At 39.9% G+C, this 19,920-nt stretch overlaps 1 protein-coding gene across 1 annotated transcript in view; it reads left to right on the top strand.

Annotated features, from left to right (window-relative positions):
- Positions 1–19,920, top strand: part of CNGB3 (cyclic nucleotide gated channel subunit beta 3) — a 118,780-nt gene that overhangs the window by 45,688 nt on the left and 53,172 nt on the right. The window contains exons 7-11 of the mRNA XM_075213753.1: positions 4,642–4,850; positions 7,798–7,848; positions 10,597–10,683; positions 15,417–15,481; positions 17,083–17,205. Coding sequence (XP_075069854.1) covers positions 4,642–4,850; positions 7,798–7,848; positions 10,597–10,683; positions 15,417–15,481; positions 17,083–17,205 — 535 coding nt within the window. The remainder of the gene's footprint in view (positions 1–4,641; positions 4,851–7,797; positions 7,849–10,596; positions 10,684–15,416; positions 15,482–17,082; positions 17,206–19,920) is intronic.

Genomic DNA, 19,920 nt, shown 5'->3' with positions numbered 1-19,920 from the left:
GTACCTAGATTTGAACATGTAATATCCCCTGGTTCTCTGAGGGGTGTCCCAGAAAGTGTGTTGTGTAAATGTGCATCTTCTCACCTCTCAAGCACAATGCCTCCACCGAGTCTTCTTCACCGCATGCTCAGATGTGGATACCAGCTTCTTCCACCAGGGGAGGACTCGGGAGACCCTTTGTACCTAATACAAGTGAGGCCGAGGGCACACACACAGACTCACAGATTTATGCAAAACTCACCTTGGTATATTTAATAAAAGGCCTGTTGTATGATGGCGGCATAAATAAATTAGTAGGTGGTTGTCAATATCAAAAAGAGCAATCACAGTATAGTAATTGTAACTAGTGGAATTAGAAGATAGCATGAAACAAGTATAGTAGAATAACAACTATTGAAATAGAACAATGACAATAGAATAAATAAAATTGAAAAACTGAATAATCAGAAGGATAATAGAAGAAAATAGAAACTCGACAGTATATCTATCCCAAAAGATATATGGAATGAATACATATTCCTACAGTACTTCCACACTGATGATCACAACCCGCCCACTTTCATTCAGGTGTTCCAGTTTGGCTGGTGGACAAGGCGCAGTGAAGGATAACAATCAATCGCAACAATTCATGAACTCAGTGACCACAAAGAGTTTCTGGGCTTACACTTCTCACCACGCTAGGTTATTAAGTATATGGATTTGTATGCCTGATGTAGAAACACTGTTGTATTTTAAGTCAGATGTATCTTGAGACAAATGTGACATCAGGTACGACAGCAATTTTTGCTACATTTTGTTACGCAAAGTTTCGTGATGCAATCTGAGTTAAGCGCTAACTTAGGCCAAATGATGTTAATTGTAAGGTAATATTAAGTAGATTGTACAGTATATAAATGCTAATGCAGCACAAAAAAAACTGCTCAAAATTACATTTTAATTATTTTTTTTTAGAATTGACATCAAATTTACATATTTTGCGGAAACACAAAACAAAAAATCAACCTTGGTTTGCTAAATCCAAAACACTAAAATGGTGTTAGAGCAGCGATTCCGAAAGTGTGCGCCACGGCTCCCTGGGGTGCCGTAGCGATCGCACAGGGATGCCGTGGCTAGGGCCAGTGGTAAGCCGGTTTAGCAAGTCAGGGGACTACTTGGTAATTATTTTGGCTTAGGGGTGCCTTGAAAATATTATGGAGACCCTAAGGGTGCCTCAATCTGAGAAAATTTGGGATCCACTGTGTAGAAGCCAAAACCAGGTATTTCATCTCTACACAAAATGTCTTGGTTTTGCTCCAGAGTTCCTAGATCAGTGTTGGCTAACCTATGACACTTCAGGTGTTGTGAAACTACAAGTCCCAGCATGCTTTGCCAATATATAGCAGCTTATTGCTGGAAGGGTATGCTGGGACTTGTAGTTTCACAACACCTGGAGTGTCATAGGTTAGCCAACACTGGCCTAGATGATCTGCCCAATGCTCTTCAAGGTGCATACCTACTCTCCATTATCGGGAGATATCTCCAGAATCTACAAGTGTGCATGAGTTTAAAGGGAGGCAATAAAGTATGAAGAGGTGCACTTTACACATTCTAGTCTAACTTACTACCACTTTACAATCATCCATTTAATTAAAGTAAACGTTTCCATGTTTCTCATTATAAATTAATCATTAGAGTGATTATGTGCATCTCTGCCAACTGACTAGAAGATGTAAATCTGTCCCATTAAAAATATAGGATGAAACCCGATCGCTGCTGGCTCTGAGCTGGTTGAAAATGTATGTCCTTTTGTGGAATGGAAATGGCTGAATGCAAGGAAGGAACACCCCTCTTTGCTCCACACGCAAGTGTGCATAAGCAGTTTTGCATAAATGTCCCTGGTGTACTTATAAGTTTAACATATTCAATCCATATATTCAATAATGTTAAGTAGAACTTTTCACTAATGTGAAAATATTGTACCTCTTTCGCGGCCAAAGTTCCAATTATTGTGCCTGTTGCTCTATGCTGTGCAGTGAATCTTATGAATGAATCACTTCTGCAGTGTGTGGTAAGTCTCCCGAAAGTAGGAAGATTGTTGCATCTTTACCAGTTATTTCAATGGGGTTTCCAGTGAAGTGACAATTGGTGATAGAAAGCAATGCATTATAATTATTATTATTATTATTATTTATAATATGCCACAAAAGGTCCGCAGTGTCGTACATCAAATCTACAATAGTATTGTCGAAGTCGTATAATTGGATGAACGAAAGTATATTGATTAATATTGTTTTGCCGTGCGATTGCGATCCGTACGCCACGTAACACAGATCCGTACGCCACGTAACACGTGGCATACGGCGATCGCACGGTAAAATACGCACGCACACACTCGCATTACAACATTTAGTTATTTATATAATTCATATTCATATTGGTTCCGTTACACTGTAATTTATGAGCAGATAGTATTTGGTTTATTATTAGTCTATATATATAATGATTATATGTACACTTCAGTGATAATCAAGGTTCAGGTTATAGGAAAGGTATCATGCCTAGTATTATTAAAACCCTATTCATCAGCAGCTGTCCGGTTCCATCGCCGAAGAGATCGCATATTGCATACTCTAGTTATTGATGTTAGGGAATAAACCTTTGTGTGATGCTGGCTATGAAATGCTAATTTACTGAGATGTAACTGGAGCATTGGCGGGAAGAAAGGAGCTCATCCCCTGGAGAGACGACCCCCACCTTTGGATTCCTTAGATTGAATCAGCCTATGACCTGTTTAGCCTGGACTCATCTGATGTCTGGACCTATAGAAGCAAGCCACGTCATTTGCATTGTTCTCTGTAACACTGCATGTGTATATATAATCATAGCTGCGCACCCAGTCTTCAGTCTTCACTGACCACAGTATTCTAACAGATATACTGTTCACTGGGTCCCGTGGGTGCGCAGAGAGCGCATGCGATAGCAGCGGTATGTATTTATCTTTTGGTGTTGGCTGTACTGTACTGTATCATAATATAATAATGTATTGAATTGTTGACTATTTACATTTGCTAAAATAAATCACTTTGTGCATTAGAAACACGATACAATCGCTTGACCAATGCTTATTTGAAAACGATAGAATTACTTTAATAGTATTCAATACACAGAAAGCAACTATCCATAACACATTACATAATACATAAAAAACAAAATGATACAAAACCAGACATCTACTATCTAAGAAATTATACACAGATAACTTGGTAACACAGATCAAGTTATATACGGGAGAGTGAGTGAGAGTGATGGTAATGTCCAGCGTGAAGTGGGCCGGGGCTGAAGAAAACAAGGTTTACTGCATGTAAAAAAAATGGTAATTAAAGCTTCCATAAACTCACATTATAAGATGTGACATGTCTCCATAAAGTGCTATGGTGCATAAAAAAATGGCACAACAAACTGTGCAAAAATGTAACCTGTGCGCTATTGTTGTGAAATATTTCTTTCGCAAACATCTTTTTCTATATACCTTCACATCTCTAATATTGGGAACAGGAAAAATATAAACAACTCATAGTGATGTTCAAGGATTTGTAGGAATGATCTTAGTGCAGCTATGACATGGTTGGCCAGGTGCAGTGGTGATATACGGTCTGCTTCCCTCCCACAATAATCGCTTATAATATCTGTGATCGCCAAATGAACCTCCTGTCCTTATCACTTGGAGGACTCCACTGAGGGGGACAGTGGAAGCTTCAAAGGAGGGACGTCACAGTTCTGCCCAAGGGACAGACTAGTGCACCGGTGCCAACCGAGTGGGCCGCAGGTGATCGTCCTGTTCTCTTTGTGATCTCTTGTGGCCCAAGGCATAAGAGGTTTCAGCTGGGGAGCAGCAGCAGAAATGGGGGATTTTGTTTCCCCTGTAACTCCTGCTACCGAATAATGTAGATAGAGGTAAATGGAACCAAACGGATTCTGATATTTCTTCTTCTTTTCCTCTTCTTCTTCCTTTGTTTCAGTGAAGTCCAGGGAAACTGCTCTGGATTATTTGCAGCAGGTCCTTGGCCTGCCATTCCCATCACGTTTCCATAAAGATCAGTTTAGCACATCTAACAGTTCTTTTTCTTTAACCTTTGGATTACCCTGGAAAGAAGAAAGAAATAGGAAAAGAAGAAGAATGAAGAAAATCCCTTTGGATTTAGGACTAAGGGAAAAATAAGAGTTTGGGGGAATGTTTATTTAAATGGAAGGGCTTTTACTACAGTGTTGGTGTTTTTTTAAGGTATGTGAATATGTAGCACTTGAGGTCCCAGTGGGTCCTGGATGCCTAAGCATGCTGGCGCTTGTAGTTCTAATCACAATTACGTTAACTGTGCTCATCCTACACTTACATACCTCTTCCTTCCGCCGATCCACCTCTCCAGATGTAAGGAGATATAAGTCTGGGATATCTTTATATGGATGTATGTGTATGCGGTTTTCATGAGTATGCACAGTAGCAAAATGCATATTTTATGCAAAACAATGACCCTCATTGTCTTTGATGTTAGTCATGTCAGAGAATGACAAATATAATGTTATATTTCACAATTGTTGATATAATTATTAGTCATAATGCTCAAGTATTACATTACATTTACAGTTAAAAATCTTTTTGCCTAGATCCCTCCTATCTGTTTTGGCTGCTTCTTCTCACTTTGTCATTCAACTGGAACTGCTGGTTCATTCCACTACGATGTGTATTTCCATATCAAACCTCTGACAACCTGTTGTACTGGATGATAATTGACTACATATCTGACATTTGCTATCTTTTGGATATTTTCGTATTTCAGCCACGTCTACAATTTATTAAAGGAGGTGACATAATAGTAAGTATAACTTGACATAAAGACGTAAAAATGGCTCTTTTGAGCTTAATTTCCAAATTTGACAACTGCATATATTATTTACTGTGTTTTATGCAAACTATGTGGCTCATTTATAACTGACCTTTCATTTGGCAACTTTGTACCAACTTTTGTGTAATTGTGCCTCTTTGGGCGTATCCTAAGGGGAAATCCATTTTCTTAATTACTCAGATAGATTTGCAAACATTTGTGGTCTTGGACGTTTTTGTACATGGGGTTACATAATTGAAAAAGTCCAGTCAAATCACAGCCTACTATACTTACATCTCTGGCCCTCACCACTCTTCCTGATTTCTCATTTGACTCTTGCTCAGGTAAAGGACATTAAAGTAGACTTCAGAGATCTTCATATTAAATCTCACTGAGTAGTTTGAAACTTACAATGAACTATTAGAGCATTAGCGTTACGCTCTGTGGGACAACAACCTGTGCAAATCCTTATTTGTGCTGACAGACCAGGGGTGCAGAGTCTAATGATTTCCCCGATATTCACCAAGAACTGCTGCAAGGTGTGATGGACTTAGCTGCCGAGAGCTCACAGGTCGCGGGTCCCTGGACTGTCTCAGGATGTAACACAAGGCCCAAAAGATGGATGAACGTACCCAGGAGATAAGGCAGTGTCAGGAGCCAGGAATACCGGGTGTAGCACAGAATAGTCAGGTAAGAATCAGGTACACGAGTGGTCAGATACAGAGTGAGTGGTCAGACAGGCTAGGATCTGGTACAGGAGTGGTCAGGCACAGAAAGGTCAGACGGGCTGAGTTCAGTACACAGGAGATCCAGCTATGCATAGTCAGACGGGTGTGGTAGGATTTATCCCCACCGACTATGCAGCAACGAGCTGAGAATATGGACTTACCATATTACTGACAGCCACTGTTTCCGGCAGCTTTATTTCTCTCCACAGCAAAAATGCAACTTTTACAAACATCTACACTAAGAAATTGCGTCACTTGTAATGACCCCACTGAAAATGCCGCTTTTAAAGCGGTAATGGCCAGACCCAGTGCCTGGATTACATCATACAGGCGTTGGGTCCGACTATTGCCGCTTTAAAAGCGCCATTTTAAGTAGGTCCATTAAAAGTGATGCAATTTCTTAGTGTAGATGTTTGTAAAAGTCACATTTTTGCTGTGGAGAGAAATAAAGCTGCCGGAAACAGTGGCTGTCAGTAATATGGTAAGTCCATATTTTCAGCTCGCCGCTGTTACGCTCATCGCTATTTTTCTGTCATTGAAAAGTTTGTCTGCATAGTCAGTGGGTGGTCAGACAAGCAAAGTTGGCTACACAGGAGATCAGCAATGCGTGGTCAGACAGGCAAGAACGGTACACAGGGAATCAGCAGAAGACACTCAGAGGGAGCAAGAAGCAAAAAACCAGGAGAGCAGCAAAACAGGGAGTCAGACGCTCAGCAACAACATTGCACTAACACAGGATGGGTGTCAGTGCAGAGTCTACATAGTGAGTGCCATTCAAAACACCCACCCTGACAGGCGAGTCATGTGACCTGCTACCCATAAGTGCCAGGATCGACACGAACGGAGATATCACTGGAGCGTGTGGAAGGTAAATTTGTTACAATTAGACTGTCCAAGGCCTCCGTAATGCTAATAATATGAAATTGATATGATTATTATTGGGCATGTCTAAATATTATACCCTTTTTAACAAAGGCAAACAGTCCTTACAATAGTAGATGCCAGGACAACAGTAGTCTAGGGGTAATAGTAAGATGAAGAACTGGAAGGTGCTATGGTTTAGCAGTCCTGGAAAATTAGACATTGACTAAAGGTGAAGTCAAACAAGAGGCAGACAGGATCAGGAACACAAAAGGGATATAGAATACAAGAATACTAACTGGTAGGACACAGGACAAAATGCTTGATAAGGCTGGAGCTCACAGCGGACAACTGTAAACAGGAACAATCAATGCCCAGCAATGAGCAGTACAAGTGGCAGGAATATAAAGCCAGGGAAGCAGGTTCAGGTATTCACATAGAGAGATTTAACCCCTCACAGGCAAAGTACACAAAGTCCAAAACAGCAGCCCCCCTGACGGAACCGAGGGACTACATGCCACAAAAAGTTTGAGACACAAGTCCTAACACATTTGTAGGCTGTTTCAAACCAGCATTTAGCTCTGGTTATCTGACTAGACTATTCAAGTCTTTCAATGATCCATTCATTTTCATCGGGTTCTGGAACATGAGTTAAAGTGTGGGTTAAAGCAGTAGGAAGATGTCCACAATCGGCCTTTGTATGTGGTCATCCTCGATGCAATGTACTGACTGGTCCCATTAACGGAGTAAATCAGGTGATCAAGCTTACTGACAAACTCCAGAGCCCATTCATTCTGGTCACCCTCAGGCCAAGTGACAGAAATGCTATGTGTTCAGTCTGAAATATAACAGATTAGGTACTTTGTTATGCACTTCGGGTGTACAACAAGATCTTGTTTTACTGATTTCAGCATTGAAGCATGAGCAACATTGTGACTAGAGAGTATTGCCCAAAGAACAGCCATCCTACGTAGCAATAAATTGCTCTTTGACAAAAAAAAATTGAACCTACTCTTAACAGTAGTGGTACTGTAGGGACAGGTAATGGGAGGTTGATTGGAAGCAGGTGAAGCAAGACTACTATTTATTGTACAATCCTAGCAATCTCTTGGACTTTAAGATATATAACGAGCAGTGAGTGCATGCCCTTACTGATAGAGCTCTGCACATCCTGAGCTGACAAAAATCTAACAATGGAGAAACAGAATGTTTGTAGACTCCTTCAGTCCATCTACTTAAATCTTACCTTTTCCCTGGCATAGAAATGTTACACTGACTTCATATTGAGTGAATATAGCAGGATCACTATATATCATGCTGGTTGCACAGTAACTTGCCTTTCTAATTAGACAGAGCGAAAACAAATAAGGAAACACTACTGGGAATCTGCAAAGTTTCGGGTAAGTCAGTTTAAAAAGAAAATATTAAATTGTGTTCTTTTTCTAATGTACCTGTGTGCAAGTATATGTCAAAGTATAAGATATACTTTTATATGATTACATCTATTGTGCATTATAGCCATATAAAAATATTACTTACAAAACTATTTCATATTTACATAAATTGTAAGACACTTTAAATACACCTCATACAGGCAGAAGGGAAGGAAATCTCTCCCAGCAGTATCAAATGTGCAGAATTATTATATATAGCCAGAATTTCAAGTAAAGCATCAGCCCCATTAAATAAAACAATGTCATATATTAGAATCTATTGGTACTATGAGGGAAGCTGATACCTAGGAGAGCTGCAAGTCAGCACCTACCGTAAGATGTTTCCTTGTTTAACAGCTGATTACTGTAAGAAATTTGTAAAAGACATTGGGAGAGCCCTATAAATGTGTGTATTTTAACTGAAAAAGCTAACTCCCTCCTGTCAAAGTTTATTACAAAACTTGTTGAGGGTCTGGCTTGTAACATTCTGATAGGGGCATTCAATTGTCAGCGAGTTGGTTTTTTTTTAGCGTGTTAAGTCATTTTAACGCAGTTTTTTATAATTTTCGAGCAGGTTAACTTAACCCGCAATTCAATTCTATTTTTAACACAACGTTTTTTTTATCATGAAACGGTCCTTTGGCGCTCCAGCAGAAGGTCTATTGAAAGTATAGGGTGTGCGAGAGGCAGCCCTGTTAAAAGCTATTCAATTGTTTTTTAACGCGGCGGGTAAAACAGGCAAATATGCTGTTTTATCTCGCACCTCCTTGGGGTGTGTTAAAAATAAAAAACCTCTGAAAAGTATTTGAAATCATGTAAAATGTGGAAAAAAAAAGTTAAGCTTATGTTTATCACTAATGCCTAACTTGTGTAAGTTGATTGAAATAAAGAAAACATAAAAAAACATAAAAAATAAAATCACTAATTAATTAGATTTATGGATGTTTTTGGTACAAATATGAATGTAGTAATGTGTTTTGACATGGTATAGATAAATATTCTAAAGAAAGTACTGTAATTTAAATATTATCAATATGTAATGCAATCTAATGTATGGAAATGTATGCAAAACCTTTTTTTTGTGTTACACATGACAGCGTTAAAACTCCCCTTCACTCCCCTAAAATCTCGCAAACACAATTTTTAACGCGTGGGGCAGCGTTCCCTCTTTTTCAATTGAATTGCACCAGTTTTCCCGCTACACTAACGCTATTGCCATCAAAAACCTGCGGGAGATTTTTTTTTTTCTAACACGGCGGAGAAAAAAAAAATCTTGCTAACAATTGAATACCCCCCTGAGATTAATCTCGTACATATTGCTGTGTACCGGGAGCCGGGAGCAGTACTTTGTTTCAACATTGAAGCTTCAGAGGAATCTTGGTTTTGATACATGTCTGTTCACATCTTACAGCTTACTTCTGGTACGTGCATAATCTGTTTTAAATTCTGCTGAATACATTGTAACATGATTTTACACCATAGAAGTGCCCCCTGGTTTTATTAAGTTTTATGCCCTGAATTCTGTTCATGTTTTACATATATACTGTATATACATGTGTAAGTGTGTTGATCTGTGTGTAAATACTTTTGCTTCCTTTACCTTCATTTGCATGAATGTTTTTACACTGTAGGCCTGATTCATTCAGGAACGTAAATGGCGAGACAGGCCGTATTTTGCATTAGATTGCACAGCGTGTGCCTAGAAATGGACTATACACCAGTGACCGCAGCAACATCCAACTCATCTTCGTGCGCAAAGGACCCTTACTACTGCCTACGATTTCATGGGCGGAACGGGGACGGGGTGTATGCACATAGTCAATGTACAATAATGTCGTGTCACCCTCAAGCGCACGCAAAAGTTTCTGATTCAAGCTCTAGGACTCTCTCAGGTGCCTGTTTTTCAGTCGTATCACTTACACCAGTTACAGGTCAGGTGTAAGTACCCAATGATACACCTGACCATATGCATGCTAGAACATGTGTTTTGCAATCAAGAGCAATTGTAGAAATGCGCTCTGCTGGGACTTTGTATTTCACATATGTACTGTATGTGCCCTGCAGTGTGTTGTGTCTGTCTCAATACGGCAAGTGCCTAGACCCGTATTCAACAAGACGCTTCTTCGGATCCACGTCTGGTTGAATATGGACGTGCATATGCCCCGAATTCTTTGCATTTTTAAAAAACAACGCACAAAATGTTTGTTTTACATGCCTTAATGAATCAGGATCTGTATGTGTAATAACATCATAGTATGTATGACCTCCATCCTATCTGTAACTCAGTACAATTTCCATTTATCAATACAATTTCCATATCCCCTGTAAAGTGTTGGGGGGGCACCTGTCAGATGTTTGGGCTGGGGAGACAGAAGTGGGCTTGTCCCTTTATGCAAATATAATTTCTAATACAGCTATGCTGAATTACTAGAACAATGTGTAAGAATATGGAAACTTTCAGGCAGTGCTCCCTGGGAAAATATATAAAACTAAGCCTCACCCATTTATATCAACATTTAAAGAATTAAAGTATTTCAGTAATGAAATTAATGGAATTCGTTAAATGGTCCAGGACTATCCAGCAATATGTGTCAGCATCATTTAATTTGTCAGGTTAACCTCTTCTGTCTCCTGGTGTGAACATGAGAAAAATATCAACATAATGTCATCTGTTTTGCTTAATTGGACACTCAGCCATGTGGTATTGTCTCACAGCTGGACGTAGCATCTGTGGCTCCGCTTGATCTCCTGTACATAGTCTTTGGATGCAAACCAGTGTTAAGAATCAACCGAATGTTAAAGGTAACGCTTATAATCCACTTTCAGAATGTGAGTGCGGATATGTCTGTTTAGTCTTCAAATGAATAATGAGTTGTCAGCTTTCAGAAAGCACAGATACATGTATTCCCAGAGTATAGCAATCTACATGTGATATTGTCTCTTTGCAGGCAGAACCTTGTCACTTGTCCATACTGCACAATGCAGCTAAAGTCTATGTTACCAGGGGCAAACGCAGAACTTGTAGAGGGAGGTTTCCACACCATGCCGCCAGTGGGCGTGACCAGCATGCATGGGGGCGTGGCTATAATTTTAGACAGTGCTTGGCTGCTCTCCAACTCTTCCTATCTCCATAATATACATGGGCAATGCTGCGGCACTACTGTTAGGTGTATGCAGCTCTCCCTTTTCAAGCAGAGCCGTGTGAAGTAGGGGCAGGGTCCAGCCACCTCAAATATACAGTGCCCTAGGCTTGGAGGGGGGTTTCCAGGCACTAGGAAACCCCCCCCCCCCCCCCCCCCCCCCACACTCAGTTTGCCTATGGTTACTGTGTGCATTACATATCTCCCATACATTACAAAGTTCCTCAATCACCCTCAACCTCCCTATATTAGCTGGCTCGGCTCGGTACTCGGATCTATTAAGTTCGGGTGTGTTTGGTTCTCGGGAACCGAGCCTGAGCATCTCTACATTTTACCTTTGCAATCTGGCTAGATCAAAATGCAATATGCAGCACCTTATGTATCAAACTCCCATTGTTCCACAGATTGTAAGCTTGCGAGCAAGACCCTCTTACCTCTCTGTCTGTATGTATTATCCAGTATTATTTTATTACTGTGTTTGTTCCCAAGTTTATAGCGCTTCGGAATTTGCTGGTGCTATATAAATAAATGTTGATTATGATGACGATGATTATATAAACCAGAAGGCAAGTTATCCTTACAAAGAATAAAGGATCAAATAGGGTTTGAGGTTACGATAGGTTATAAAATGGGCAGACTAGATGGGCCAAATGGTTCTTATCTGCCTTCAAATTCTATGGTTCTATGTTATGGTAAATGGACAAAGACAAAAATGTTGGCACTCTGCTTACAGGGTTACCTTGATTGGAGTTAATAATAGCTTTTAGAAACAGTTTATTCAATCATCTATTGAAATCTGCATCAAACAAATAATAAGGAAAAACAAAAAATAGGTGAAAGTCTTTAGGCACAATCTTTTTATAAATCAACTCAAAAATATAGTTCACCTGTACAATTTTTTATTACTTTAAACATTTACAAATATCAACCAGTATTCCATTTCCCACTGTCTCATAACAACATACTATTATTATAAAACTGCCACACTCATTGTACTTCTAATTTAATGTCTAATCATATAAATAGTTACGGTAAGTTACATAGTGTTGTAGGTTAAAATAAACGTGTTTCTTAAAGTCTGGGTAAAGCAAATGGTAAGGGATAAAGCCAAATGTAATATCCATCATTGGTTTAAACCAGTGGTCAGGGAACAGGGGTAAATTACCCCGAATGGGGTAAAAATTAAATTCCTGGGGGTAATGCTGCAGATTCACATGCGGTCATTTGGATTGTAGACCCCTTTAAATGTGAAATTGCTGTTGTACCAGAAGAGCCTCAAGGGTTGGCAGAGGCACTTCTTGAGCTTCGATGTAATAATGAAGCACGTATTGCATTTGAAAACAAAGCAGATCTGTCATATTTTTGGATGTCAACAGCTGCAAAGGCATTCAGACTTGCACATGAGGAGGCAGTCAGAAAGTTGCTGCCTTTTGCAACAACCTACCTTTGCGAACAAGGATTTTCCACTCTACCGAACATAAAAACAAAGCATAGAAATCGATTGGACGCTGAAAACTGTATCCAAATTGCTCGGACATCAAAATGCCCCAATATTGATGCTCTCGTATCAAAATTGAAGCAACATCATTTCTCCAAAACCTGAAGATTTTAAGTTGAAGCTTTCAAAGAAATTTGGAATAGATTCAATAAAATTTTGAATTCCAGTCATTAATAATATATGATTTCCTTCCTTTCAAATCAAGGGGGTAACGTCGGCGTATCTAAATATATATGGGGGTAAAAGGTAAAAAAGTTCCCTGACCCCTGGCTTAAACAATAGTGTAGCTCTCAGGTAAACACAGTGCGCAGAGGTGTGAGGGGTGCAGGGAACATGAAAAATTCCTGCAGTGAAACAATCATCATCATCACCATTTATTTATATAGCGCCACTGATTCCACAGCGCTGTACAGAGAACTCATTCACATCAGACCCTGCCCCATTGGAGCTTACAGTCTAAATTCCCTAACATACACATACACAGACGGAGAGAGAGAAAGAGCGACTAGGGTCAATTTTAATAGCAGCCCATTAACCTACTAGTATGTTTTTGGAGTGTGGGGGGAAACCGGAGCACCCGGAGGAAACCCACGCAAACACGGGGAGAACATACAAACTCCACACAGATAAGGCCATGGTAATGCCACAATAATGACATACTTAGACTGACAAGAATCTCCAGTGTCCAGTGGTCTAGGGCTTCCCCTTGATGCAGCCCTGTAGTAAAACTAGGTAACTTTCCAGTTGGTTGCACCACGGTGGCCTCCCACCAATACCGCCACGTTAATTCTGGCTGGTGTCAGATGATCTGTCTGACATGGGGCCTGATTCATTAAGGATCTTAACTTGAGAAACTTCTTATTTCAGTCTCCTGGACAAAACCATGTTACAATGCAAGGGGTGCAAATTAGTTTTCTGTTTTGCACATAAGTTAAATACTGACTGTTTTTTCATGTAGCACACAAATATCAACTTTAAATTTCAGTGTAAAAATAAGCTATGAAGTATTTGTGTGATACATGAAAAAACAGGCAGTATTTAACTTATGTGCAAAACAGAATACTAATTTGCACCCCTTGCATTATAACATGGTTTTGTCCAGGAGACTGAAATAAGAAGTTTCTCAAGTTAAGATCCTTAATGAATCAGGCCCATGGTTCCTAATTCAGTAATACCCTGTAAACAACTTAGCAGAGTATGTAGTCTCAGACAGGTGATGATTGAGTCATTGCAGAGCACAATTATAATACAATTATACATAGTTTTTTATTTCATTTATATATGATTTTAAAAACAATAAGACTCATTTACTAATCACTAATGAAACAGATGTGCAGTGCATTTAAATTTTCTTACCTAACGCACACATAGGCTACATGTCTCCTTCCCGATTTGGAAAGTAACTCTGTACAAAATGCTTTGTGTGATGATTAGATGGATTGTGAGTTCTCCTGAAAACGTGCAAGTTGGAAACCGTCACTTCAAAATCCTGTCTACCATCACTTGTGGACAACTCTGTAAACTCTGTAATGTTTCTCCTATAATTCTTCTGATTCTAGTCTTTGTTAATAAGCATGTACTGTTACAAGATAATACTAATTATAATATTAATAATCATTTTCTGAATAAAGTACCTCTGCTTGTTGTGAATGGGAGTGCATTGAAAGAATAGGCTATCTCCTGATCTCCGCCACCTCCAAAGATGTGTAACAATCATATTGTTTTGTTACGTGAAAAGCTCTGCAGCCGCACTCCACTGTCAAACTGAAATGCCCCCTGTGCACACTCCCGACACTTTGAAGCTCATTTACATAGATGTCCTGCAACATGAAATATAGTTTTTGTTTGTGAGGAACTGTCATGCTCATATCCCATTCTCAGTAATGACGGAACAATTTGACGATCTCCTACTGCCAAAAAGAGTCAAATTTTGAACCATAGTAGTTGTGACCTTGACCCTATAACCCATGCACAAATTTGCATAAAGTGATGCATTTGTGCAAGAACAGACACATGACAAAACGGTGGTAGTCAGCATATCGATGCTAACTACCCCGACACTACTTACCCAGATGTGGAGAGACCAGTAGCGGATCCATGGGGAGGGCGATCGCCCCCCTAGCAGGGGCTTGCTGCCAGCGGCTGCACACTGTGCAGGTCCGTTAGGCAGTGATAATGTGCTGCCCGGCTGCTCTGATTGTGTTTTAAACACAATCAGACCAGCGGGACAGCACATTATCACTGCCTAACGGACCTGCACATACTGTGCAGCCGCCGGCAGCCTTAGAAGTTAGAAAGGGGGTGGGGCTTAAATCGCCCCCCCCCCCCCCTATATCGCTCGGGGTAGAAAAAATTTCTAGATCCGCCCCTGGGAGAGACCAAATGGCTCCTTCCCCGACCAGCATGCGGGACAACTTCTGTGTATTGCGACTGAAAGTGATGGTGATCCCTGAAGAAGGCAACACCAGCTGATGACGTCACCGATAACCGCACAGCGGTCATCGGCGCTGTGAAGAGGGTTATGACCGCGTCACAGTTATAAGCAATACACAGAAGTCGTCCTGCACGCTGGTGGGGGAAGGAGCCCTTCGGTCTCTCCACGTCGGGGTAAGTAGTGTCGGAAGAATGTGTATCATTATTCCGTACCCAACCCATGTATTTTTTTGCAGCTTGCTAAATGGGCCTTAATGGATGTTTCTTTCATATATTAAACAATGAATGCATGCTTTGCTGTACATTGAAGGTAAAATAAAACCTATTTATATATGAAATATTTTTGCTTTCAGATTAAGTATTGTGACATTGGGCCGTTCCTTATTACGAGCGCTTGAGATTTTTGACTGTGCTGTGTTATTATTTGTGTGGGTCTAATTGTTTCATTTCTCATTGTTTCCCAGTATAGAACATTCTTTGAATTTAATGATCGGCTAGAATCTGTTCTCAAGAGAGCTTACATTTACAGGTAAGGTACAAATTGTGAAAACTTGCCAGGAAAACATCAATTATTCCAAAATGGAACAAAAATCAGCAGTGTTACTCTCCTGATAACCAACTTTAGCTTGTTTTATTTTCCTACTAATCAAATGGAGGAAGATTTCCTAAAACTTAATTTGGCCAGGATGTAAATTCCACTGAATTGCATTGCAGAAAAGGCAAGAAAATTACAGAAAATACAAAAACTGGCTGTTTCGCAGGACGAATGTAGCCTTGGGGGTAAATGTATCAACTGCCAATTTTTTCAACTCGCCGCTATTCGGCGAGTTTTCAGTGAAAATTTAAAGCGGCATTGGCTTTAAAGGCATTGCCGTTTTACATTTTCACTGAAAACTCGCCGAATAGCGGCAAGTTGAAAAAATCGTCAGTTGATACATTTACCCCTTGGACTATTAGCTCCTCAAAGTGCTTCTAGGTTTTCACCAGGATGCATAAGTTTACAACTTAAGATAGCCGTATATTCGGAGAAGTAGAACTTTGCCCAGGCAGGGGGAGTTACCTTTTTAATGGAGTCCATAGGTGTCCATTGGAGAAGCTGCTATGAATCCACCGCAGGATCCCAATGTGTATTATAATTGTGCTCTACAATGACCTCAGCTCTGCATGCATAATAGCCACAGAGGGGTCACCTTTTCCTTTTACCATCAGTGTTAGGTTGCCAGTGGAGGAGTTTTTTGCTCGCTTAGGAAGGGGGATTCGTCAGGGCCCGCCAATGAGTCCCAGCATGGACAATAGCAAGTGGCAGTACATTTTGCATACTGCAGCCAAACCAATAGCCCCCAATGTTAAATAGACCCCTATTTGTGTGTGATTTACACTACTTTGCCAATATTTAACACTATTTATCTAATCCTCCACTATGCAATTCGCACACAAGCAAAATAGAACAGGGCTTACAAAGATTGACCTGGGGGGTTAGCACAAGTAAGTGGTCCATGCTAGCAGTCATAGCTCTATCTATTTTCTCTATTATACTGCTGCTATGGGCCAGGTACACCCATTGAATGTCACAAAGCAACATAGGTGATATATAAAATGACTGGACACTAATACATTAATGAAGAGACAACAGAAGCCCCTCTGTAAAGTGACGGCCCACATCTGTAAAATCTGTGGGATCTGTCAAATCCTTCACAGGCACCATAATCTAGAACCTCAATATGAGTCTAGAACATCCAGTGACCATCATGTAAAATACCTAAATCGTTCCCCAAAACAGATTTATTTTTTAATAACACAATCTTGCTATTTCACCTGGCAGGAGTCCATGGTATAGTTTTGGTTCTTGTGGTTGATGTAATTTAGGCTTTACTATTGCTTTGGTGTAATAGAGATATAACACATTTTGCATAAACGACACACAAGAAACTGCCACATGGTGCATTATTCATGGTGTATACGATTAATCCTGCCCAGCTAATATCACGATATGATGGAGAGGTTGCTGCATGATCCAGCATACCCACCATGCCATCACCATTCATGCCATACATCTAAATAAAGCAGATTGTATGCATATATCAGGATTAGAAAACCATACACCAAAAATCACATCATTTTCTTTCACAGAGTGATTCGAACAACTGGTTACCTCCTGTTTATTCTTCATCTTAATGCATGCATTTACTACTGGGCCTCCATCTATGAAGGAATTGGTAGAACTAAATGGGTTTACGATGGACATGGCAACATGTAAGTTCTATTTATTAGTGGATCTGGAGATGTGTGAAAGTAAATGTTAAGATCAATGCATGTAATAGTTAAAATGTCTACAAAAATTGAATCAACTTGAACCCTACGTTATTGAGCAATAACCTTTAAGATGCTAGAGAGTATTTTCCGGATTATAATACATGTCTGACATAAGGCACAGTTAATGCTAATGTGTTATCATGAAAGGTCAACTTCAGCGTCCGCCAGTATAACTATCTGTCATTTTACAGGACTGACAGCTTGTTATTTCATTTGCTCTACAAATGACATAAAGACAATAGAAATGATGGAGAGATCCAGGATAAAGTATATTATTTATGCATCCCAGCTATTTTTGGTCTCTGGAGCAAGTGTCTCAAGAGTGACATGTACTATGAGGCTCTTACCTGGTTTACAAATTCTTGAAGTTACATTTTTAAGTCAGACAAACTCATTTATCCTTAATAGCAAACAGGAAACAAGAAGCATATTATTCATAAAACATTGGAATTGAGATTCGACCCTGGAAGCTACTAACTCAACACTGCTTTATTTTTGCCTTATGGGTTGATCTATTCTCTGATGGCCACAGACTAATTTTGTGTTTCTGCCTCCTGAAGGGCACATATTTTGCTGTGACTGGCTGTGATAGACATTACCATTTTTTATTATATGGTTCTTTGTTGCAAAGAGCAATTAGATTTTTTTTTATCTTACAAGTAATGAAGATATCAGCCTCTAGGTTATACTAACAGTTTCCAACTGTGAAAGTAGAATTCCTCACATGAACTGAACATAATTGAACTATAAATGTACTATAAATTAGTAGAGATGTTCACTGACCCCCGTGTTCTGAGTTTGGTTTCGGTTTTGGATCTGGATTAACTTTGTGTGTTGGTTTTGGCAAAACAGTCCTTGCGTGTTTTGGTTTTGGCTTTGGATCCCGATTTTTTTTCTAAAAATCCATATTTTATTTTGCTAAAATCACATATTTTTGCTTTTTTCGCCCTACATTATTATTAACCTCAATAACACTAATTTCAAGTCATTTGCAGTCAATTTTGACCACCTCACAGGTCACAATATTATTTTCATACACTTTCAAACAAAGACTGCAGCGACCTGGCTGGATGCTAAGCGACAGAGCAATGATTCAAACATATGGCAGTTCCTAGCACATCTAAGAAACATTGCAACACAACAGTGTCAGTAAAGAAAAGTGGTGCAATTAGCAATGGAGCTCTCCTGTTTGTGTTTTACCTGTATAACACAGTGCAATGTGACTGCAGATTTAGAAGACCAAGCCTGCCAGACCTATTATTTGTATTTCAGCAATGACAATTAGCAATGGAGCAATGGAGCTCTCCTGAATGTCACTGTAGACTTTGAAGAACACTGCTACCCCTCCTCTTACTTTTCCACCTATGAAGCTGCCCAACTGCACTAGAGACTGCCAAAATCTGTGCTACCGCTGGATCGCCGGGGAGGGCGGTAGTTATAGAATTCAAAGCTCGCGAGATTCGAGATCCGACAACATAACAATGACGTTTTGCCTCGTTTTCAATTCCGAGGGTGCGCGAAAAAACTGAGCCAGCTCGGCTCAGTACTCGGATCTGCTAAGTTCGGGTGTGTTCGGTTCTCGGGGGAATCGAGCCTGAGCATCTCTATAAATTAGAGCACTGTGAAATATAGGTAATATTTTATGATTTGGAGCTCCTATATTACTATTTATAGCATTATCATTTTTTTCCAATGATTTTGTCTGCACCGAGCTGTCTTAATAAAGGATTTTGTCATTTTGCCATTGTTGCATTTGCTTTCTCCCTTTCAATTCCAGAAATAATTAATTAGTCTATACAGTTCATCCCTTCACATAGCGTAAACTGTCAGCCATCATATCTCCATCTTTACATGTATTTCTTGCTAGGGGCAAATTCTGTCCTCTTAATTTCTCAGAATGTGGACTTTCAATTGCATTGTCAATACAGAAGTTTTGGGCAACCAAATCTGCATCAATGTGAATATTATACATACCTGTGTGGGAAGGGCGACTATTGGCCTATCTGAACTGTCTCTTTTACATCTTCCTTACTCTTCACTAATAGAACATATACATACATGGGTCTTCGGGACCACCTCTGCTGCAAGTCTCAGGCAGTCCCCTTCACCCCAGGGGTTTGCAAGGAGAGGTTTCCAGTCCCACCACCACTGCAACTTCAGGTAACCTTCAGGTCCTGTCCCCCAGAGGCACAGGCACCTTGGGCTCCAAACACCAGCAGCCTTCCAGCACTAGACCAAGGAGACCCACCCATTCAGGGTGTCCCGAACCAACCATACTAGGTCAGATACTACACTTGTGCTTAGCCAAAAGGATGAATCAAGATTGACATTTTAATCTCAAACTGGACATCGTAACTGGATGTAGATATACATGGTATTTATATCTGAGTTCCCTTGTTTGATTCACAAGTGCAGCATTATGGCACAGATCTACCTTACTCGAAGCATATAAGTGAAACAAGGTATTTGAAAGCTCACTCTTGGGTACCGATAAATGCTCTGCCCATCGAGAAGTGCATAGTACTAGTCTTTGAAGTATTTAGTATGGGTTCAGGCCACCTTGGTCCATTTAAATTTATAAATGTCTATTTCTTACCACTGTCCATCCAATTACCTCAGCCTGTTATTGTATCTTCACTATATATGATGGATGCC

Source organism: Mixophyes fleayi, chromosome 5 (genome assembly GCF_038048845.1).
Source record: "Mixophyes fleayi isolate aMixFle1 chromosome 5, aMixFle1.hap1, whole genome shotgun sequence".
Classification (NCBI taxonomy): Eukaryota; Metazoa; Chordata; class Amphibia; order Anura; family Limnodynastidae; genus Mixophyes; species Mixophyes fleayi.
This window is presented reverse-complemented; position numbering and strand designations above follow the sequence as displayed.